General features: G+C 32.8%; 1 protein-coding gene and 1 pseudogene across 2 annotated transcripts; both read right to left on the bottom strand.

Annotated features, from left to right (window-relative positions):
• Nucleotides 1-6,625: 6,625 nt before the first annotated feature.
• On the bottom strand, nucleotides 6,626-8,247 carry LOC144558797 (putative xyloglucan galactosyltransferase GT17 pseudogene; annotated as a pseudogene). Its single transcript, XR_013512992.1, has one exon. The product of XR_013512992.1 is annotated as a putative xyloglucan galactosyltransferase GT17 pseudogene (transcript).
• A 10,604-nt stretch (nucleotides 8,248-18,851) lies between these two features.
• Nucleotides 18,852-22,959, bottom strand: LOC144558072 (protein STRICTOSIDINE SYNTHASE-LIKE 10-like). The gene is made up of 3 exons (XM_078306778.1): nucleotides 22,608-22,959; nucleotides 21,929-22,195; nucleotides 18,852-19,465 (listed from the first exon to the last, which is right to left on the bottom strand). Exons 1-3 carry the CDS (start codon nucleotides 22,877-22,879, stop codon nucleotides 18,985-18,987), a joined length of 1,020 nt encoding a protein of 339 aa, XP_078162904.1. The 5' UTR covers nucleotides 22,880-22,959; the 3' UTR covers nucleotides 18,852-18,984.
• Nucleotides 22,960-24,848: the final 1,889 nt, after the last annotated feature.

The following is a 24,848-nucleotide window of genomic DNA, read 5'->3' as shown; positions in this document are numbered from 1 at the left end:
CTGAACAGAATTGGAGCCAAAGTTTTGCATCTCGAATAGCATGATCAGCTCCCAAAATAGAATCACTGCTCTTCCCTTAAAAAAATTTCATGTTTCTATTCCTCCATAAGTACCAGCAGGCAGCAAAGAAAAAAATTCCCCACTGACACCTCTTAATGTAATTCCTGCATGACTTCCAAGATGTATCTACTATATGCTGTACCGAGTTCCCAAAGCGTACCAGTTGAAAACCCAATACCATATTAACCTTTGACCAAAATGCCCTTGCATAGGTACAATGGAAAAACAGACGCAGATGCATTTCTATCGGGCAGGATTGGCAAATGGCACACCTCACATGAAAGTCAATTTATTACTGTTAAAGTTAAAATTTGAAGCTATCGAGATCTAATCTAACGTGCAAAACGTGAACATATACGGGACCATGTCGGCCGGGTAGTAATTAATTATAAACTTAAGATAGTCAACTTGTTACTACCAATTGCCAATTTGATTAGCATTATTATTATTATTATTATTATTATTATTATTTTGATATTTTAGAGAACAATTATAAAACATTTTTCTGTCAATAATTCACTCGCATGAGAGTTGATCGAGGAGGTGAAACTACCATTGTTAATTTAACAATTTTAATAATATTTCTAAAGCAATTGAAAAGGTATAAAAATAAACAATATATTATAGGTATATTTTTTTTTAAGGTCAGATGAATCTTGTTCGATCCAATCTGGATTTGAATTTGACTTAATAATTTAAAACAAAATAAAACAGATTACTCGATCGACGTGGTTGAATTATGGCATACAAATTACTCTAAATCAAGCTTTCTTATCGCTCCTTAAACTCTTAATTTTTTTATGAACAATAATTCCTTCAGCAAAATTAAAACACCTCCCTTATCTCAAAATCTTAGTTCTAAATGCTCTAGCAAGATTATGACACATCTTTTATCTCAAAATCTTAATCGTGAATTCTCGTCAAAGGTTTTGAGTTTCCTGAAGGCCTTCATAAGACCCAAAAAATATATTATTTTTTATTGTCTTCTTTCTCAAGAGAGAACACATCCCAGCAATATTAAAGAATAAAACTTGTTTTTTCCGACGCTGATTAACAGCTCTCCGATCAACAACTTCCAAATAGGACATCATACGGACGTTCTCGTCGATACGCTCTCTCCAATAATTACACCCCTTTTGGTGGGTATCCGTTGCTTCTGTTAGCATCTCTTGATAGTGAAGTTAGCTTTTCAGAATTTGCGATTTGGGATGTACATTGACATTCTTGTTGATGTGCTGTGGACACTTCCATTGTTCAGATTTTGCGATTTGAGATGTTTTGAGAATGATTTGAGAATGGATTTCTGAACCAGGAATAAACATAGTTTGTTATTTTACACCAGAATTCGAGTCAGGTTTGTTTGAATGTGCATAGCACTTATTTGGGTTCTTTATATTACAGTGAAATAATGGGTATTTCCTGATATAGTCACTTTCAATTGCATACATAAAAATCAATATTTGGATGAATAACACCTCTTTATAAATTACGATGGTTGGCAGCCTGGATTGTTTCAATACTTTCTTTCATAGAGAAACAATAAAACTTAAGCCATATAATTGATATGAGATGTTAAAATATTTTGAGGAATTTACTGCCTCCAATTTACTGGTACTAATTACACAGAATTTTTTTTTTGCTTTCACATAGTCCTGAATTATTTATTGGCACTAGTTTCACAATTTATTCAGAAAACCTTTCTTTATTGACCTTTTCTAATTCTTTATTATATAAGTAATCAATATATTTTTTTTGTTTCTTAGGTAACAACGGCGGAACTCAACTTTGAGTATAGGAGGGCTAACCAACCAAACATCATATACTTGAAAAATATTAAAATAAAAACCAAAATCTATAAAATACAAGATAATATGATTCTTCACTATTTGATTTTATAAAAGTTACAATAATTAACAAATTAATGACATATTTAACAAAAAAAAAAATACCATATACATCATATTTTTTTATATTATTTAAATTTAGATCTATGCTTTTTTAAAAGATCAAATTATGCAATAATATCATCTGAACTATTCTTATTAGTTATTTCATTTTTGATATAAACAAGCATGTAATTTTTAAGAAACTCATCACCCATTTTGTTTCGAAGTCCAATTTTAACGAGTTTCATGGCTGAAAAAGCTCGTTATGTAGTAGCAGTTGAGACGGGAAAAGTAGCAGTTAATTTTATCTTTCTTATTTTAAAAATTTTTAACTAGAGGTGCTATCGGGTCAGGTCGAGTCCGGGTACTATTATATTTGGACCCGGACCCTAAAAGTGTTCGGGTCCAAATTTCGATCCATATACTTATTTGTTTCAAATCGGGTCGGGTCCGGATCCGGATACCTATCTACCCGTAGATATTTCGGGTCCAGTCTTTCGGTTCCGGGTAAATAGATACCCGTAACTTGTTTGTGGATTATCGGGTCCGGTTCGGATACGGGGCGGTTCCGGATCCAGAGCGGGTATAGGTCACAACTCCAAAGTATTCAAGAAATTATTTACATTTAAATATAATTATAATTTCTTAAACATCTCATATAATAAATCATTACAATATAAATTAAAAACTACTGCAAAATAAAAATTATACTATTAATCATGTTCGTAAATAATAAAATATATCATGCTACATAACAAAATAAAAATAATAACTCTAAATTATTAGTTGGTTGTTGGTTGTTTGGAGTACTCATGGTGTAACAAAAAATATTGAATTCAGTTTTTTGTTAATAGCTTTTGAATTCAGGAGGATGGAGGAGATATAATTTTTAGAAAATAAAATATTAGAGATGATGATTTCCTTTTCTATAATTCAAAAAAATCTATGAATTGAATGTAATAGAAGAAAAAAGGTATAAAATAAGCTGGTTATGGAAGAATAAATTTGACAATCATGTGTCATGTGTCACATGTGTATAATATAGAACAAAAATTAAAGGACGTAATTAAAGGGCTAGTTAAGGATGTAATTAAAGGGTAGTGTAAAACAGTAGCATAAATTTGGTTAAGTTTTATCAAATTATAGCTCAGCTGAAATATATTATCTAACACAAAAACTTGATGCAGAGTTATTAATATATATTTTATCGAGTATTTATACGGGTATCGGGTCGGGTCCGGTTATGGGTCAGATAATTAAATGATACCCATATCCTACCCATTACAGTATTGGTTCCGGTTCGGATTCGGGTCGGATATTAAATTATTAATTTTGTACCCATACCCATAATTTAATCGGTTATATTTTTTAAACCATACCCTATCCAAATTAATCGGATCCGGGTCGGTTCCGGGTCGGATCCGGTTCGGTTCCGGATCGGATCCAAGTAATCGGGTAAAAGTAGCACCTCTATTTTTAACCTCAGAAATTAATTTGTTACTTTTTAATCCGTCATTGCCTTTCCTTCGATTTCTATTTTTATAACTTCTTTTTTAGTTCTTCTAAAATTACAATAACATTTTTATTTTTTCGGTAACCGTGATGCTCGTTGTCCTTTTCCTAGTTGAGTTTGTGCCTTTCTATATTAAACCAGTGTTGTAAATAACGGTATGCGCTCATCGGACGGACATGGTACCGCTAAGCGATTAATCGAAAAAAAATTGGTCGATTAATCGGAAAATTTCTTGATGGTTTGATCACAGCCAACGACTAATCAGACGATTAATCGGCCTAAACGGACGTTTTTTTAGAACATCATATAAAAACAACTTTTCAAGTTTTCAAGTGAGATGTTTTTATTTACTCGGTCACGTGATCTGGTAAGTTAGAGAACCAAACTACCAAAGCAAGTAAAGTTGACGTTACTCTTATACATACACCTAAATTTTTTGTATTATCAGAGGGGACTGAGACATATAAAATAAATATTTTAATAAATTTTCTAGATACCTTTTAGAAAAAAATAAAAAACTTGGATTTTACTCAGCCACCTTTTATCACAACTACCTTCCGCCTCTGTTAGGTAATATGGATAGCTTAATTATTGAGGAGCTTATGAATGTTTTGGATAATCACGATGAATCATAGATTTTTATGAATAATATACTTAGTTAATGTATTTATTATTTTCTCTCTTTACTATTTATAATTTAATTAAACGTGTAATAATATTTTTGATAAAATTTAACACATTTTACTTTAATGAAATATATTTATCTATTTCTAATTAAAAGGAACCCGATAATTGCCCCTCCAAACAAATCTTTGAGCACTCTCCAAGTATTTAATGTCTAACTTTCATTTCTGACGCTCACATCCAAATTTTTAAACTTCTGCCTGTAACCTTTTAAAATGCTATTCACAATTTTTTAAACCTCTTTCTACAAGAATTTAAATCCTAAATTTGAATAATTTTAACTTCTAACTACTTTTGTCTCCAAGTAAAAAAAAAAAGATTAATTTCACCCACTCTTTTTTTTCTCTCATCATTCTCATATATTTTCCTGATGATCCGTGATAAATTTTACAAATCTACAAACTTTTTGGACCAAGCTGGGCCGAACTGGACAGTATAAAATGCACACAAATTCACAAATTGATGCCTAGTCGAGCCTTGCGAATTGGCGAGGTAGTCAGGCTCCAGCTTGAACTCGTAAATTCTAGACCGAGCTAGTGGTGAGCTGGCTCGTGAACAGCTCGGTCCAGTAATGAGCGAGTTATTAGTGAGCGAATCAGATGTGAGTTACAATCGAGCCACAAGCTACAATTTTTTTTTTCCACTCCTAGATGGACTAATTTTGAACGAAAAGGATATTTTTGTCTTTTATTATTTATATCAAAGATTTTAATTATGGTTAACTTGAAAATTCTTGAGTAATGAGTAAAAAGAAAGAGTTTTTAGAGTGACAAATTAAATATATTGAAGTGTTGAGAGTAAATAAGAAAATAAATAACTTGTTGAAGGTACATAATGTAGTCATGCTCCCCTCTTGTATGGACAGATCTCCCAGGAAAATCCAAATAGAAATTAATAATTATTCTTCTTGTTTTTCGCCTAAACTTAAAAACAATCTATCTGTTGGGTCCTTCCTCATTTCAGTTCATGGGCTTGGGCCAACATGCTGTTGTTTTCATGCTTTTGTTTTCTTGCCATCGATCATGTAGGCCGATCTGTGGGTCCTATTAAGCTCAAAGGCTTTTTGCAAAAAAGACCAATGTAATATCTAAACTCCATAACTCATGAGAAGAAAAGTGCTTCTTGCGGTTTGTTCAACAAGCTAGAAACATTAGCTTCGCAATACTACTACTGTCTAATTCTAGAGTGTGTGAGAAGGAGAGAGAGTAAAGATTGATAAAGAGGAGAGAGCTTGAGAACAAGAAGAAATCTGTCACGCTGTAATTAAGCTTCATGACAAGATTTGATTTTCCGGTTTCTTACTTGTGATTACTTGGGTAATTATTCTCTGTGTTGAGCGTAGGATTGTAACAATGAAATGCTTGATAATGTAAATTCAATCCAATCCTTTATTTGAGCTTTACATGGTCTCTGTGTCGAATCGAATTTTATTCCATACCAGTATTGGTACTGTTTCAACTAAGTTTCTGAAACACCAACTTCCGTACCAGTATTCTGTCTGCTCACCACATTTAACTGCGAGATGGTAAAGCTAAATGACTATGCTTCTCATTTCTTAGATTCCTAATATTCATTGTTCGATCATCATCATTTTGTGAAATTTGATCGAGGAAGCCAATTATCTTTGTTTTATAAATTATCTCACAATTTTTGCTTTCATTTTTCAACAACCACACTGCATTGATTTGTAGAGAAAGGACCATCTGTAACAAGCAGGAAGAACATGGCCTCTCAGTAGCAGCATCCTTTCCTATTCCAGTGGAGTATGTGTGTGTCTGTGTGTAGAGAGTTACAGGCTACAGTACTATGCATATTTAGTGACATGTTGTGCTATGGCCTCCTAAACCTACCGGATTGGCTTCAAACGACGAATCCAAACTGTTGAAACCGATCGATTTACATGTGAAATTCATAAATTTATAATTTATTTAGTATAAAGTCAAGTGGTAAAATTGAAGGTTTATAAGTTAATTTTTATCTTTTTTTGAACAGTTGACTTTATATTAATGAATTTTAAAATTGAGGAGGGATATTGTTAAATACAAGATCATATGTTCCTCGATGTATAAATGAGACGAAACAATATAACTAAATCTGTTTTTTGTTTTGAAATATCTATTGTATATGTGTGCTACAAATTAACCTTTTCGAGGGTAGAGTACCTTTAGCTGACCAGATCAAGGTTACATTAGAATGTCAACTTGTTAGTTCAATATAAAAACATAAATATATTGAATAACATAAACAGGAATAAACTACAATCATGGTTACTCTAGTTCTCAACTTACTGAAATCAATATACAATATTCTGAGCAACAAAGCACACTATTTTAAGTTTTTCCTGAAATCAACTTACTAAAATATAAATTTCAGTCTGAAACTATGGCCTGAATCTGTTACTACGTAACAGAAATGATCTCAAGAACTCATCTATCCTCACAGATTTTAAAAGACTGAGTGCCAAGAACTAAAGATAGACAAATTAAAAGGAATAGGCCCCTTTCTCTATTATGTAACAAGTTTGTCTCTACATTGCCACCGAAAAATCTAACTTAAATTGATCATAGATTTTACAAAAAAAAAGCAACACTTAGGTATGTATTGAAAGCAAATTTTGGCAATTATGAACTTATGCGCTACAGCTATCTTTTCCTTTTCCTTAATTTTTTTTTGTTTAGAGACAAACACTATAGCTAATTTTCCAGAGAGGCGTCAGTGCCATCCTTGATATGTCGTGCCCGTTTGGTTAGCTCAACTAGTGCCGTGTCAACAGCATCGCGGAACCCAACCTCTGCCCATGTTGCATTAGGATGCCCATAGGTAACTTGCGGTATCATCCCTATGACTACCTCTCTCATTCGTTTGATTTCTTTCTCTGGTATCTTCGACAACACCTCCTCAATCTGATATAGCTGATCTGGTCCAATTAAAACTGACCAATCTTCTCTCCTCTCAGGAATATACCATTCATACTGTAAGTAAGCTGATAGATCTGTGAAAAATACCGGTATGCATCCAGTCAGGATTGAGTCAAAAATTGACCGACGTGTCGAACTGTCACCAGGCGGTTGGAGGCAGAAGTGGGATCTCTTCAATGTTCCGAGTATCTCATCTACTGCATCCCACACAGCTCCCCAAAAGTGGCATTGTAAGAGCAGGCAGCTTTCAGTCCTGTTGCACTGGCTAATCACGGCTGTGCGATAGATCTCTGCATCATGTCCTTTTTGACGGGCCCCGCCAACAAAGGCGAAAAGGTGTGTTCTATCTGAACGACGCACCTCATCCTGCCAAGATCTGATTTCTGCATCGGACTGCGGATGGAAATAGGATGGATATGGAATACCGAATTGGTTGTTGCTAAGCGTGTTGCGTTCAATGATGAGTGCCGACACATTTGACAGCTGCGGGAATTTAAGAAAATCATTTACGTGGGAGGGTTCTCCATCCTTTTTGGGGGGGCGTATAAAGTCCCACGCAAAGTGTCCACTCACTAAAAAATGGTCGTGACCGCCATGCCGTTCGAAGGTTGGCAGACTTGAGATATGGTCCAGCAAGTCAAGCCATATTGCCTCACGCCGGGCTATGTAATTATCACTACCAAATACATGTATAAATAGAGAGGTATGGAATGGAATGTAGAACACAACTGCAGAGGATGAATCCTTTGTGCGGCAAGGGTGGTTGATGGCTCGTCCATGGAATATCATGTCGGCGGTTAATTGGTATGTGTTATACCAGCTCGACTTGTTAAGCGGCTGGCCCATGCCCTGGTTTTCAAAGTAGGGGCACATGTTCTTCCACGGGTTGAAGCCGCTACAATTGCGGATTAGTGGCTCGCTAAACCTGGCCGGTAGGTCATATATGTAAAAAGGGGCGATATCAGGGTCACATTGTTTGGATTGGACTGGAGGAACTTCTATTACTGAGTTTGCAAAAATATCAAGATTTGGTCTGTAAGAGGGGAAGAACAAGTAGCATGCTGTAGAGAAGAAGGCGAGAAAGATGAGCATTTTTACGCTCATGGCTAAGACCTCAAATGTAGATTGTATGGAACGAGTAACGATACATGCATTTATTCATTCGATGTTAATTGAATTAAAAATAATTTCACCGTAATTAAGTACATATACCGCGCAATATTACATCACCACTCCTCGTGTTGCGTTTGAACCATCCTATATAATTGACGAGACAGTACAGATCGGATTAGAAATCTACTTTTATTAAGCAACGGCAAGATCTAAGCCGTATCAAAATCCATCCTTAAATGAATCGTATTGCTCAAATATCAAATCATACAGGCCATGGAATGGAATGGAACTCTTTGCGTTTTACTTGCCCATTTAATTAAACAACTTTTCCTTAATTTCCTAGTTATTTTTTTAAGAAAGAAGTGAATCATTCGGTAATACTGTCACAATCAGGGGGGCCCAAATTGTACATCTATATAATTATAAATATCAAATAGGCATAACGGACCAGTCTGTGCTGCCACCGACACTGCATTACTATGTTTTATGGCTTTTAGCGCGCGACTACAGCCGCTCGACTGTTTGCTTGAATAATGCCTATTTGCCTTGTTCCTATCCATACACATCTGCAACTACCTCTCTGAATTTTGATATTTTATAAAGATCTACAATTCTGGATCAACTTTGTTCTTCTTTAGAGTTTTTTTACCTTTTTTTTTTTAAAATTCTGAGTTGTAATTTGAATTAAATTTAATTAGAATTAAAATTGAAATAAAATTTTGAATTTGGATTGATAATTAGGATTAAAATTTATAAAATTGAAAATTAAAAATCATAACATTAAAACATTATTTTTTATCTAGCAGTCAATTAGCTATTTAATTTTTTTACTCTCCCGAAAATCATTGTTCCGGCGCCAGTCACAATGTGCGGAGGCGACTATGAGTCTATGACGTTGGGAATTCATCATGTAATTAATGGTCTAGCTACCGAAGCTTCTTTGTGGGGTTTATTCTCTAGCAACTTTCATCACCTAATTAATGATCTAGCTACTCGAAGCTTCTGCGTGGAGTTTATTCTCTCTTTAACACTTTCATCTTTTTTTCTGGCTATGCGCCTCTAACCTTTAACACTTTCATCTTTTTTCAATATATTCGTTAGCTGGCTATACGCCTCGAACCTTCAAAAAAAAAAAACACTTTCAAATATAATATGCAAAAATCTTTAGCTTTCAAATATTACATGCAAAAACTAACATAGTGATGTAAAAAGATGGACGAACCGCCACCAGTGGAATGCGTATCCTTTGCATTAACTCAAAAGAGAATCTTTTGAGTTAATGAATCTCAACTGTTAATGAATCTTTTGAGTTAATGAATTTCTAATATTAGTATGGATCTAGTCTGCACGAATCTTAAAACAGATCGGATGATCGAGATGCATTAACTCAAAAGATTATATTTTGAGTTAAAGGAGAGGATACTAATTCCCACCAGTGATCATATTTATTTTCGAAATTCAAATTTTCTTTTTACTGATTACTGGTATTGAGGAAAAGAGGTACAAATTTAAAATTAGCTCAGGGATAGATTCAAATTAATTTGTCAGTATTGGACAGAAATCAAATCAGAACAATTAATTTGAGATATTTTTTTTCCAACTATGCCTAAGAAAAAAAATGCGCATATTTTGTATTCATCCTGATGCTTATATTTAGGTATCGCCATTCTTATTTCCGTTAGTAAACAAGAAAAATAATAAAGAAATTATGTCATAAAAGTTGTGCCAACTCAAATACTTAAATAAAAAATATTTTAAATTTGAGTTATTGATCTCAGTTTAAAAATCACTTCTAAGTAAATACAGAAAATGATCTTTCTATATATATTTGAAAAAAAACAAAAAATTTCTTTGAAAAATCTACAAAAAGTTGAAGGATCACATGTTTTCTGACAAAACTTTTTGGCTTTTTTAAATAAAAAGATCATAATATTTTATATTTTATGTATTTACTTATAAGTGACTTTTGAACCGGAATTAATAACTTAGATTGAAATTTTTTTTTTTTTTCAATAACACAAAAATAAATATTTTAATTTTTCTTACAGCCGCAAAAAATTCGGCTTGAAAAATGTTGATTTGGGTTATTTGTGGCCTTTTTTTCTTATAAATCAAATTATATAGCATTTTATCTATTTTTGAAGAAATATAAAAAGTATTTCTAATATTTCAATAAAAAATCATATTTTTTTCTAAAAAAAATTCTTAACCGGTCATTTAATGGTCGGTTCTCATTTTAATTCGTAACCGACCATTAAATAGCCGGTTTGGACATTTTTAACAAAATTCAAAAAATCTGGATATTTTTAATATTTTTTATTTAATGTTGGATATTAATAAAAATGTTGGTACTGTGTCTACATGGTTGTCATAACTGTTTTTGGACATAATATAGATATATATTGTCATATAGTGTCAAATTATCAAATTATTAGTCGTACATGGTTGTCATAGCTGTTTTTGGACATAATATAGATAGGGTAAGGCTAAGGTGCATATAGTGTCATATAGTATGGTTGTCATAGCTGGCTGTTTTTGGACATATTATATAGATATTTATTGTCATAGTGAAGTAAGGGCCTGTTCAGGATGCTTATAGGAATAGGAATGCAAAAGTTTTGAACTGATTTTTACTGTTTATGTAGGAAAAAAAAATTTAGTCTGAGTGATTTTTTTTTTTTTCATGTGAACAATAATTTTCGAACAGGCTCTAATAGTCTTGATCTACAGTCTGGGTTTTCTAGAAACACCATCATACACGGGGAAATAAATCTGCTACGATTCTAAATCCAACCTTTTATTTTTTGATTGTACGAATCTCCATAGAAATTATTTTTTATGTACGAATCTCAAAATAAATAAAAGGTTGAATTAGGAATCGTAGGACCCTACAATCCTCTTTAGGATCATAGCAGATTTATTTTCTCATATATGGACCACCAGCATTAGCTTGGGACATATTATTGTTAGGAGGTAAATAATAAGGTTGTACCACATAAATTAATGTTTTTAAAAGTAATTTTTTAAAATACTTTCTGTGTATATATCAATATTTAAATAAATAGGGAAATAAAAGAGTCACATAAGAAACCAAAACAAAAAGCAAGTAATTACAAAAAATGAAAAAAAAAATACAAGATTTACATGTAAACTCTTTTGGGAGAAAATCACAGAAGCACACAGTACAAATTTACTAGATTAAACAGAGTCTTACAAATACAAAAAATTAGCAAGCATAATAGTTGTCTCACACAATCTCTTACAGTTTCAACAAGAAGAAGAGCATAACCTAGAAAGATTTGAAGAAGAAGAAGCTTTCTAACTTTGGATGGAGCAAGAATAGTACTAACCCGAGAATAACATTATTTTTTGAGCTATTCGATGTTTGGATAGAGCAATAATAACACTTAGGGGTGAAAACGGAGCGGATACGGAGCGGATAATGCTGATACCATATCCGCATCCATCGGATAATGGGCGGATACGAATACGGATACGGATAGTAAACGGATATCTAAATTCAAAACCAAATCCGTCTTAAACGGATACGGATATGAAACGGATAGTTCACGGATACGGATTCGAATACGGATATAAAACGAATAATGGTCGGATAATTGTATCGTATGACTAATTCACTCAAATAATCCACTCGTATAATATAATACAAGTATTAATTATAATTAAAACATATTTTGTACTATTGCTAAGAAAACAAAAAGCAAAAAATATATGATTGTTAAGGTTAAGATTCGTATAAATCCAAATCAATATAACATCAATATAACATCGGTACTCAACTACTCATTGCCAAATCACATTTTTTTTTTTTTTTTGAAAGAGATGACAGTAGCTGTCAGTTGTATTAATGAAATGGTAAAATATTTACAGCTGTCCATGTACACATACAACCTGATTGTAGCGGATCTACAAAAATTTCATTGAGATAAGCTCATATATTGATTCGGCCAATACATGTTATACGGCTTTGCAGTGGATTCGGCCCATATATTTAAAAAAATAAGACTGTAACGAGGGGATTGAGTGGGCTCGTGTCAGGCTTTATTGAAGTCCGGATGGGGAGAGAAAGTTAGTCCCACAATGGACAAAGATAGTGGATAAGTATAGTATATAGCTCTTTCGCTCTGTAAGTTATTGTAAATGTCGGAGAGTCGGGAGTAGTCTTTTGCGTTCAGAGTTCGAACCAATACGCCCAGAAAACTTCGAATCCGTTAATTATCCGCTCCGAACAAAACGGATACGTAGCGGATTCGGAACGGATAATCCGGCTCCGTTTTCACCCCTAATAACACTAATACACTATTATTAATTGCCACATTGGCTCCAACTCCCTCATAACAGAATTTCGAAGCGAATAGATCTCTCGAATTTTCTCTCAAATAATTCGTAAGTATTTATACCTATGAGATAAAAAAAATATTTACGTAAATAATGGTCCCCAATCAAAACCCCAAATGTTCCTAGCAGTGTTATCAGAACCGGACCGGGCCGGACCGGCCGGTTCGGCCGGTTCGGCCGGAAAAAACCGGAACCGGTCACCTGTCCGGTTCGGTTCCTTTCAATTACCGCTTCTGCTGTTGTATCGGTTAAAGGTGGTTTTATCGGCCGGTTTATGTTAAAAATTCGCTAGAGAAAACCGGGTTAAACCACGGTTCAAATCAAAATTGGATATATCTTATATCTTCCTCTTGGAGAAGCGATAATTTTGCAAATCTGCCAATTTCGCTAGATTCTCTATTTTCTGTCTTTTCTCCACACGTTGAGATGGAGAGAAATGTAAAATTTGCTCTCCTTTTTCCTTCAATATGTTGGTATTTATTGTGGTATATTGCACATAGGCTCAACCGCTCAAGGACGTTCTGATTTCTGAAAGCATAAGCTTCAAACGAAATCATACAAGAACTTGATACTGTAAGTATTCTCATTTGATCATTTAATTCAGATTTGTAGTCCATGCACTTGAAAAGCTTGAATTTTTAAGATGATTGTATTGAATAAATGATTGCCTTTAAGGTGTTCGATGAAATGCTCCAACCAAAAAATTTGTGAGAAGTTTTGCTATTTTAGTGTCTTTTAAGAATTTGGATACTAGGTTTGAATCAGAAAATAGACACTGATATACTGATTCTAAAACTTCACATGAAATTTGTAGCAATGTATCTCCAGTGCATGGTTTACATTATGTTGAAATCAGTGTCAGCTGATTTTCGTTGTACAACTGTGTAACAGTACCATATGTAATCAGTTCTGTTATTTAGAGCTGCTTTTGAGTAAATATGACTTGGTTCATTTGTCTACCCTAATATGTTGATCCCATACTAATCTGTTAGATTGAAATGTGTAGTAGTGCAGACTTGGAAGGTGCAATTGGATATGTGTATGGTTTCATTATTTGAACCAACAAATACGACACTCTATTTTTTTTAGTTCATCTTTTCTCGAGTAATCTCATTCATCAGATCACTTCTCAACTTTTTCTAAAAACAAGCATATATTTGACTGCTAGTTGGCTTTTTATCGTATGAACAACCAAGTTGAATTTATTGGCAGCTACATGCTCTAGCGTATGAAAAAGCAAAATAAGGCTGTAATTTACATTTCATTGTTTGTTTTTGCAGAGACTATGTCGAATCTTGAAGCAAATGGATCTATCGCACCTTCTTCTCCGAAAGCTGCTACAAGAGGCAAAACCGATCCAGTTTGAGAACATTGTGTTGAACGCATTGTTGTTGTGAAAGATAAAAATGTGAAAGCAATTATATTCTTTTATTTATTTTATAAATTCTGGTCAATGGTTTTAATTCCCTTTTGTTTGATTTGTGAGAAATTTTTTGACTAGTACCAGTATACCAGAACATGATTTTATAAAATTATGTTCATTGTTAATTTAATGTTTTTTTTTTGAGAATTTGTTGAAATGCTTCTATTGATTATATAATTGAAATTCTAACTTTTATGTATTTGGCTTACATTATTACGCTTGTTTAGGTGATAAAGAACATGATTTTTTTTTTTCTTTCTTCTTGCCTTGTATTTGGGTAAAATGATATTGAATTCTCAAATAACCAATAACAAATCATAGAAGCATAACATGGTAATACCAGTGCTATTTCGATGCTTTGCATTATGTATGGGTGAATGCTAAACTGATAATCAGAATATTGAACATCTATTATTATGTTGTTGGGTTTCTATTTTCTTTTTCTTCACATGTTTTTTTTTTTTTTTTTGTTAGAACTTATTAGAATTGTATGTTTTATTTAACCATATATGTTCTCATTATTCATTGTTAGAAGATGTACAAGCATATAATCAGTTTGGCACTCAGATAATAAGTTATGTATATTTTAAAAAACAAGTAATTAAACCGGTTGAACCACCGGTCCGACCACTAAACTATTGAACCGAAGCTTTAGCGGTTTGATGTCCGGTCCGGTTCTAATAACATTGGTTCCTAGGGATGCAAACGGGTCGGATATTATCCGTCCAAATCCGAATCCGTATCCGGATTTTTGCGGATTCGGACATTCGGATACGGATAGTTGCGAATTCAGATACAATTTGAGTTTTGAAATCGAATACGGATACGAATAATTATCCGAATCCGTATGTTTTAGTTTTTCGGATATTCGATATCTTTCTCTCCCAATTTCTCCGATACTGTGGCAAAAGTGCATAGACCATTGATTCAGTGTGGGGACCACCTGCTGTTTAATCTCTTACACTTTCCTTTTGGATTTGTTGTTACCATTCCTGTGTGGCCATTAAGCATCTCTCCATATGATTCCACCACGTGTGCATATGTGTCCACCTTAACCCCTACCGAGGCCACCTGTGCACGAATTCAAAATTCACAAATTCTTCAGCCAATTTGTGGAGCACCACTACCAGACAAAAAAATGTGCTTTTTTTTTTTGATAAATTTAGTTGGAACTGGAAACCATGTTTGCTTTGATCCAGAGAATAAAATATAACAATTTTGATTTTCAAGTTCCGAAGGATTAATTATTTAAATTTGTAATGGTATATTTTATTTAAAGTTATGGTTATATTGGTCAGTTTTAATTAATTAGATTTATATTTTGTAATGGTGTAACAAGTTAATTAGATATATATTTTGAATTAGAAATCCGAATTATATCCGTATTCGTATTCGTATCCGAAAATATCCGATTCATATCCGATTCGTATCCGTATCCGATTAATATCTGATCCATATCCGTATCCAAAAAAAAACACGGATACGGATATGGGTTTAGTATCAAATCAAGTGGTAAAAATATTAAAAAAAATGAATGTATTAAAATTAACTTAAAAACTCACACATTTGACCGCTTGATTTGATACTAAATAAATTTGAAAAATTAAAAATTTTACTTGTAAACACACAACTAATGAAGTAGATCGGTTTGAACGGTTTGGATTCACCGTTTGAAGTTAATTCAATAAGTTTTGGAGTTGGTGTCACATAAGTTCAAATGACATTAATGTTAAGCCAGCCTCATTAATAGTTGATTCAAAAATACTAACCTAAAGTTTGCAACTTACATAATAAACATAAGAGTACATCTATCATGTACTATGATCATCAAGAGGGATTGAAAAGCATAATTCTAAAATCTATGATATTGATTTTAAACAATAAAATTAAATTATTGGAATCGATTTAACTACTCAACTTCACAAGTAATGTGTATATATATACAAAATTTTGAAAATTTTCAAATTTATTTAGTATAAAGTTAAGTGGTAAAAGAAATAAAAGTTAATAAATTATTTTAATGCATTTATTTTTTATTATTTTTGTGACCGCTTACCTTTGCACTAAATGAATTTTAAAATTTTGCATTACACGCATGACTCGTAAAAATATCGATTTCAACTATTTGAATTTCTCATTTAAAATCAAATCTACAATATTTTGAAATTATGTTCACCAATTTTTTTTTTTTTATGAGCACAACACACGCTACTTAATTTATCCACCATCTGTTCCATAATCTCGGCCCATGCGTAAAGGTTTTTGAAGTTGCTGCCCAAATCGCATTTCTAATTTAATTTCAATTTCAGGCACACCTAACCCCTGAAGTCACCATTCAAAGCATTTTCAATTTTCGGTCCAGTAGGAGATTGAGGTTCATATACTATTCTTATGGCCCAATAGTATCCCTTCATTTAAATTTATCAAAAGAGGCCCTTTTCAAATTAAGTTCATTTTTTTTATGAAGCTTTTTCAAAGTTTAAAACTAGTACCGGTACATATGAACACAATGGCATCTATTGGTACCAGTGACGAGAGACTAACAGAAGCCAATTCAGTTTTGATTAACCCAATATATATTTCCTCGGTTCCGCTAAAGATAACCATGAATGACCCTTTATATATCGGGTCCAATTCAGTTTTGAATAACCCAATATATATATATGCCTTTCAGGAGAAACCACCTGTCAAATAATCGAATTAATTTACTCAAAATTCGGTATTTATCTATACTATTAAGTATCTAGGAACATCATAAATGGGTTCAGAAACGATGGGTTTTCTTCAACAAGTCTTCTAAATTTTATCAATTTCGGCCAAGCCTAAAAAAAATTGCATGCATGCCTCTCTATCTATAATTTAATTACGAGGATGGTTCCAATACCTCATGTTTTCCATACCTCATCATACTCATATTTCATATCTTTATTTTCAAAGTCTAAATTGTCGATCCGAACTGCTCAATATAATATCTATGCTAAAATATACTTAGAGATAAAATTTTATAATTTTTGAATTTCTTTTACTATTTTTTAAGATGGATACAAAATCACTGTTTCTAGACCGTTCAAAAACAGTGATTTTCTATTCATCTTAAAAAATAGTAAAAAAAAAAAAACTAAAAATTTTAAAATTTTATCACTAAACATATTTTAATATAGATATCATGTTGAGTGGTTCGGATTGACGGTTTGAATTTTGAAAATGAAGATATAAAATATGATAAGGTATGAAATGTATGGGGTATTGGAACCCTCCTCATAATTTATTATGATGGCATATATTGAAATAATATTTTTACATTTATTGTGCTAGAATAACAAGGGAGAATGTACAAATTGCCTTTCATTTTCAAACCAACAAACAAAGTACCCCTCTTCATAAATTATTAACAAAATGCCCTTGTGGGCTCCACTTTCTCTTCCCTTTTCTCTCCCTCTCATTTCTCCTCATTTACTCTCCATCATTTTTTATTTAAAATGGAGGGTTATGCAACATACCAACAAATATAAACACATTTACTTGTTGCATAATTTGTCGTGTTTTATTTAATAAACCAATCTCTTTATGCAGTTTTTTTTATTTCAAATGGAGGATTATACAACAGATCATAAAATATAAAATGCATCAAGATTGGTTTATTATTTAATGTTGGTCATTAAATTGCTTTCAATTTAAAAATTGTAATAAAATTATTTATTATTATGTTATTAATATTTTCTACTAGATTCACGAAGTCTGTAGCGAATATTATTTTCTTAATATTTTGTACTTTATCCATAAAGTTTGTAGGATGTAGCAGATATTTTTTTTTTTTTGTTGCTGATTAAATTGCATTGAGATTATTTCATGATGTTAAATTAGTTTATTATTTTTGTAGCAAATATGATTTTTTTTGTCCCAAATTTTGTACTTCATCGCATCAAGATTAGTTTATTATTTTTGTTATATCATTTTTCAAGCTTGCGTACAGAATAGGAACAGATGCGTTTTATATCATTATTTATAATGTTTTTAATCATCCTTTTAACTACTGTTGTTATGTTAAATTCAACTATTTAAATTTCAATTGTCGTTTCTGGTAAAATATTTTTTTTCCTACTGAACATTTCAAACTGGTACAAAGAATGTATGGGGGTGTCATTCATTTTAATTCATGTCATGGAGCTAATTTAACACATCATGAAACAATCTCAATGCAATTTAATCAGCAACAAAAAAAATTAATAAATATCTGCTACATCCTACAAACTTTATAGATAAAGTACAAAATATTAAGAAAATAATATTTACTACAGATTTCATGGATCTAGTAGAAAATATTAATAACATAATAATAAAAAAAATTATTCCAATTTTTATATTGAAAGCAATTTAATCACCAACATTAAATAATAAACCAATCTTGATGTGTTTTATATTTTATGGTCTATTGTATAATCTTCCATTTGAAATAAAAAATTGCATAAGGAGATTGGTTTCTTAAATAAAACACAACATATTATGCAACAATGAAATGTGTTTTATATTTGTTGGTATGTTGCATAACCCTCCATTTTAAATAAAAAAATGATGGAGAGTAAATGGGGAGAAGTGAGAGAGAGAGAAAAGGGAAGAGGAAGTGGAGCTCACAAGAGCATTTTGTTAATAATTTATGAAGAGGGGTATTTTGTTTGTTGGTTTGAAAATGAAGGGCAATTTGTACATTCTCCGAATAACAATTGAGTTTGAGTTTTGAGTTTGCGGTAAGTTCGTTTACTTTAGCCAGTTTGTGGTTGAACTCTGCACCTTCTATAGTTCTGGTTTACTATTTGTACTGTGTGGAAAACTCCTCTACTATCGTATCAGTAGATGAACAGGAGCTTGGCATTAAATGTTATTAAAAACTCAATTCAACTGTCAAACTTCTGCAGATTCATTTAAGCACCATATTTACTACTACCAAGTAATAAATACATTTAAGAGACTGATCTGTTTCCGGACGCCCGCATCCATATCCATTAATACAAAAGCTTGAAATATTCAAAACTATGTACTGTACACCCCCACGTAATCATTAGTCGAAGAGCCAATCCAGAGAGAGCCTTCTCTCTCATGGACCTCACTAATGGAAGTTGTGAGGTCGCCATTCAAGGCCTCTATAATCTTTCCGTCTTGATTCAACCTAAACGCTACCGGGTGCTCAGGGGCTGCACCAGCAGGGTCATCAATCTTAAGTTGGCTCATGGCAACCCAGTATCCCCCTCTAGGATCCCTGGTTATGTTATCTGGGTAACCGGGAAGATCGACAAAGAGCTCGAACTTGCCGGTTTTTGGGCCCCTGATCCAGTACTTGTGGATTTGGCACGAGGTGGTGAAGGAAACGAGCAAGTGACTGTTGTCATGGCTCATTGTTACACCGTTAGGGTATGTTAGATGGCCTTTTAGCACAGTGAGTCTTTTTGATCGCGCGTTGTATTTCATCAGCCGCCCAGTTGTGTCATTGGTAAGAACCACCATAAAATATTCCCTGCATGTATAATTTTTCAATGGTGATCAAGGTTGGAGGAAAACACAGATAAATAATCAGTATGAAACTTGCAAATCTCATGCATGAATGATGAATCATGATCAATCTTGCAAATATTCCCTGCATGTATTAGTTCATGTATTCTGTGTTTTTATATTGTTTATTGATACACTCGAATGTTTAATTTAATTAGAAATCAACAGTTATAATACGCATATAGAAGGTCATTATTTAATTTGCTATTCCATAAAGCCTAGCTATTTTCCGTCTACCAGTTAAGATAAATTACTGTTGCCATTTATGAATGCGAGGCTTTACGTCTATGAATTAATTAATAATTGAACCTGCAGGAATTTACCCGGAACTATATATCTCTACACATTTACAAATATAAATGCTGCAGGTTGCTTTCAAATAATTTAATGTATGAATAAATAAATGTTAGCTGCAGCCTAGTCAAAGTTCAATGTGGTCCTCCGTTTACAAGTAATATGTCAACATTCCACTCTGTTCCATTAAATGCTTGCTGTCCCGGCTGATCGAGTTAGTTTTGTGCACTCGATACTGGGATGGTTGGCAAGGGGTTCAGAACATAGTACAGCAAGTATGGTTGATTGTGGGTTGGGCGATGTCGCAATCACAGCGACTAAAGTGGAAATTATATGGAAAGCAGATGCCTGGGCACTGTGGAGAGAAAGGAACAGGAGAGTGTTTTCGAATAAGCGGAGGGCGGTTTGTCGACTCATAGGCAAAACGGCCTTAGAGATATAGTTGTGGAGTAGTATGTGTTAGGCATGAGCTTATTTTATTACTTAATTATTACCTTAATATCTTTTCTGAATTTTTTAGTGATAATCATTTTTACTATATCCAACATTGTATAGGAGAGTTCGGTGGATTTAGTATTTATTCTAAAATTTTTGTAACTAAACACTTTCTTTTATCAATATACCTGTTATAGGCACCTTGCCTGTAACCATAAAAAAAAAAAAAAAAGATACTGGGATCGATTTAGTTAACTGTTATTCGAAAAAAAAAAATGGAAATTTGACCGATACTAACTAACGAACCTATGATAGCCCCTACTCTTTTGATCATGTAATTACTCTTACCAGCTGCAAAATTTCAATCTCTCAAGTGGACGTCATATGTCAAATAACGAGAAGCTAGTATCCGCGAGAGTAAAAATTAATTACTCGTGAGGGTATACTGACATAAAAGTGTTTTTTCTATTGGCAACGGTAGTATCCGCGACGATATATCGACAGTATCCCTCGCGGATACTGTTCTGTTCTTGTAGTCATATATATTAAAAAATTACATCTATGATATTAATTTTGTGGTGCTTATTAATTATATATTGCGGTGACTTATTGCCGACCATTATTATAACCAAGGACAGAGATACGTGCTTGGTTACAAAATTGCTGATATATTAGGTTTTTAACTAGAGGGCTTTTCTTTAAGTATACCAAGCAAATCTTAATTAATATATCGGCCTGATGATATTTTTATTTTTCTTAATGAAATTTATTAAAATTTATTACTGGGTGCCTACATGCCACTTTAAAAACAATTGTGGTTGTTGTATTAGCATAAAAAAAAAAATATGCTAAAGTAGTCTTTAATTAAATCATATGGTAAATTCAATTCGTCAAAAAAAAAAAGACTAATTAAAGAAAGGAACAAACAAAAGAAAAATTGAAAGTAAAATGAGAATAATTTATTAAGGCAATATTCGATCGATCGGGTCACGTTGCGTTTGGATCAAGATCAGATCAGTGATGATCAGCTTCTGCCACTTATCAAACTGTCAGCATTTTAGTTAAACTTTTTATTTATTTATTTACTTCGATGGAACAAAGAAAGATCAAATATCATGATCACATATTATGGATGAATTATAAACATATGAGAAGTTTAGAAAAGTTCAAAAGTAAATGCACGGGTCCAGACTGTCCTATTAAATGCATGCGTTTAGGTTCAATACTCTGAATGCATATATATATGTTATCAAGTCTGACTACAGATTTGATCAATAAGAGGGTAGAACCTGCTAGTGATTGATTTGGTCCGTGCATGGGGTGGAAATGGCTTATACTTAATAGATTTCCCTATTTATGATATAGTCGTTGTCGTTAATGATAATTCGATATACATGTATGCATATCATGCATTTATCCTGTGTATACAATAGTTAATTATGAAAGCATGTTTAGGTTAGCCATATAAGGAGTCGTACGTACATTAACTGTGTAATGCATCCATATATATATATGATATATATATGCACATGCACTCATTCTGCTATTAATTAAAACATCCACATGCACGAGACAGCATGACTGAATTCTCGGATCGAGTACCTAGATATATGTCAAGGCAATAAAGATTCAAGGTTTTAATGTTTTTGGGAGAGTTGAATTATAAAACAGTAAAACACAGTTTGATCTACGTACGTACCTTCTGGTAATGTGGGTGCTGCTATCTGTGAAATAAACCTCCCCAGTTTCTTGATCCACATCCAACCCATTAAGAAATTTAAATGGAACACCTCTTGCCTTGGACGCCAGAACTTTCACCAGGCCGCCTTTGGGTCCCACTGACAGCAAACCACGGTAGGCGTCAGCTATGTAGAGATTTCCAGTGGCATTATGAAATCGTAGACCTAAAGCTCTGCCGCACTTGCTCTCCAACATCTCGTTTGTGTTCTCAATGCAATCTTTGTCACTGATATAAAAGAAGAAAGATCAAATATGTAAAAGGTGATGTGTTATATATCTGAGTCAGAGGAATCCTTTAGGCCTGTAGTTTAATTATTTTTGATAGAAGTTGGAAACTAATGCAGAGAATTATTGGATTACACAAAATACTTAGACGTAGTAATGCTTTAACTTCAGTGATATATAGCTAGGATTATTGACATGCAGAGGTCAATTGTTTGTCACGACGAATTCTGGTCAGATTAGCCAGCTTAAGTTTACACTTTAATGTGCAAAAGACAACATGTTAATAATACTTCTGGTCATGAATGTGTGAAACGTTTTTTGTAAGCAACATATTAATAATACGACATCCCCGCTAAAACAACTGTCTTAGTAATACTTCTGAATCTGTGAAACGCATGTTAAGGATTACATACCGATGCATCGAGTTGTAGGCAAAATCACTCCAACCGAGCTTTTCGCCTTGCCACTTCAGGATTCTTCCATTAGAGACCCCGGTGTATGGCCCGTGCCCCTTTGGGTCGAAGGCTATGCTCTCGGGGCCCACCACCGTGTGCAGCTTCAGTTCATTTTGGCTCTCAGGCTTATCTATGATCCTCGTCTCATAACCTATACTAATTGTAGGAAGGAGAGCAATAAAAACTGCAAGGAAAGGCAGGTATGTGTGTTTCAAGCGTTTCATTTTCATAGTACCAGTATACTAAGTATATATTAAGAAAATGAGAGTCTGGTTTCTGGCACGTTTGACTGTGGAGTAGGAACTTAAGTGATTGAAATCTCGGGAGTTGGGTCTGTCCATTTATAGAAAACAAAGAGAGGGGGGGGGGGGGGGGGGTTGATTTTTTTTTTTTTGGTCATTCAAAAGCCCGTAGGCAGAGGTAAAGTAGATGAGGCTACGTTGGTTGGGCATTTAATGCGCAGGGGTTATGATGATTACAGAGCTTTAAATGCATGAAATTATCAGAATTTTTTTCATAAACCATAATTAAAAAATGGATTCTTAGGGAACCAATATGATTATAACTTTTTTTTCAAAAACCATAAGAACCGTGGGAACATCACGGTCTGGCATTTTTTTTTTCCAGACCGTGTGCTTCTCACGGTCTTGCCAAAAATATATATTTTTTTTTATTTGTCCACACTTGCACGAAAATTGCCACAGAAGATCCGAAATGAAATTCAAGACCGTGTGCATCCAACGGTCTTAGCAATTCCAATCTCAAGACCGTGTGCATCCCACGGTCCGGCCTTCAATTCTCAAGACCGTGTTCTTCCCACGGTCTGGCCTTCAGTTTTAAACCCCCACAAGACAGAGGCCTTTCTTCCCCCACGCCCCTTCTCCATTTTTTTTCTTCCTCTCTTCCATCAGATTTTTTTTTTTTTGTACTCTCATAATTAGAGTAATTTTTATTTTAATTACATAAGTTTATATATTTTTGAGAGAGGAACAAAGAGAGCTTCAGATCTACAAATTTCGTTAGGTATGTGTTTAATTCTTTTATTTTTGATAAATAATTCATAATTATGAATAAATAAGTAGAATAGATTGTTTATGTAGTATAAATGGTTTATGTAGTAATTGTAGTATAAATAAATGGTTTAAGTATAATTTTAGTGTAGATGCATGTAGTTTTTTTTAGTGTAGATGAATGTAGTAATTGTATGGTGATATGTCTATTTGCATGTTTTATGTGCATGTAATTTTTTTTAGTGTAGATGCATGATGCATGTAGTTTTTTTTAGTGTAGATTAATGTAGTAATTTTTGGATTATTTATTTGTGGTTTATGTAGTAATTTATTTGCATGTAGGTTTTTTTAGTATGCATGTAGTAATTGTTGGGTGATTTATTTATTTGCATGTTTTATGTGCATGTAATTTTTTTTAGTGTAGATGCATGATGCATGTAATTTTTTTTAGTGTAGATGAATATAGTAATTTTTGGATTATTTATTTGTGGTTTATGTAGTAATTTATTTGCATGTAAGTTTTTTAGTATGCATGTAGTAATTGTTGGGTGATTTAATTATTTGCATGTAATTTTTTTTAGTGTAGATGCATGATGCATGTAGTTTTTTTTAGTGTAGATGAATATAGTAATTTTTGGATTATTTATTTGTGGTTTATGTAGTAATTTATTTGCATGTAAGTTTTTTAGTATGCATGTAGTAATTGTTGGGTGATTTATTTATTTGCATGTTTTATGTAGATGCATGGTTTATGTGCATGTAATTTTTTTTAGTGTAGATGCATGGTTTATATGCATGTAATTTTTTTTAGTGTAGATGCATAATGCATGTAGTTTTTTTTAGTGTAGATGAATGTAGTAATTTTTGGATTATTTATTTGTGGTTTATGTAGTAATTATAGTATAAATAAATTGTTTATGTAGGAATTTATTTGCATGTAGGTTTTTTTGAGTATGCATGTAGTAATTGTTGGGTGATTTATTTATTTGCATGTACTAATTGTTGAATGATTTATTTATTTCCATAGTTAATGTACATGCATGATTTATTTGCATGTAGTATAAATAAATGGTTTATGTAGTATAAATAATGTAAAGTAATAGAATGAATGTGAATATTTGATTGGGTTTGCATGTTATGCATGTCAATATTGAATGTTAATTTTTTTTGTATGTATTTATTTATATTG

Source organism: Carex rostrata, chromosome 8 (assembly GCF_964058835.1).
Source record: "Carex rostrata chromosome 8, lpCarRost1.2, whole genome shotgun sequence".
NCBI lineage: Eukaryota > Viridiplantae > Streptophyta > Magnoliopsida > Poales > Cyperaceae > Carex > Carex rostrata.
This window is presented reverse-complemented; position numbering and strand designations above follow the sequence as displayed.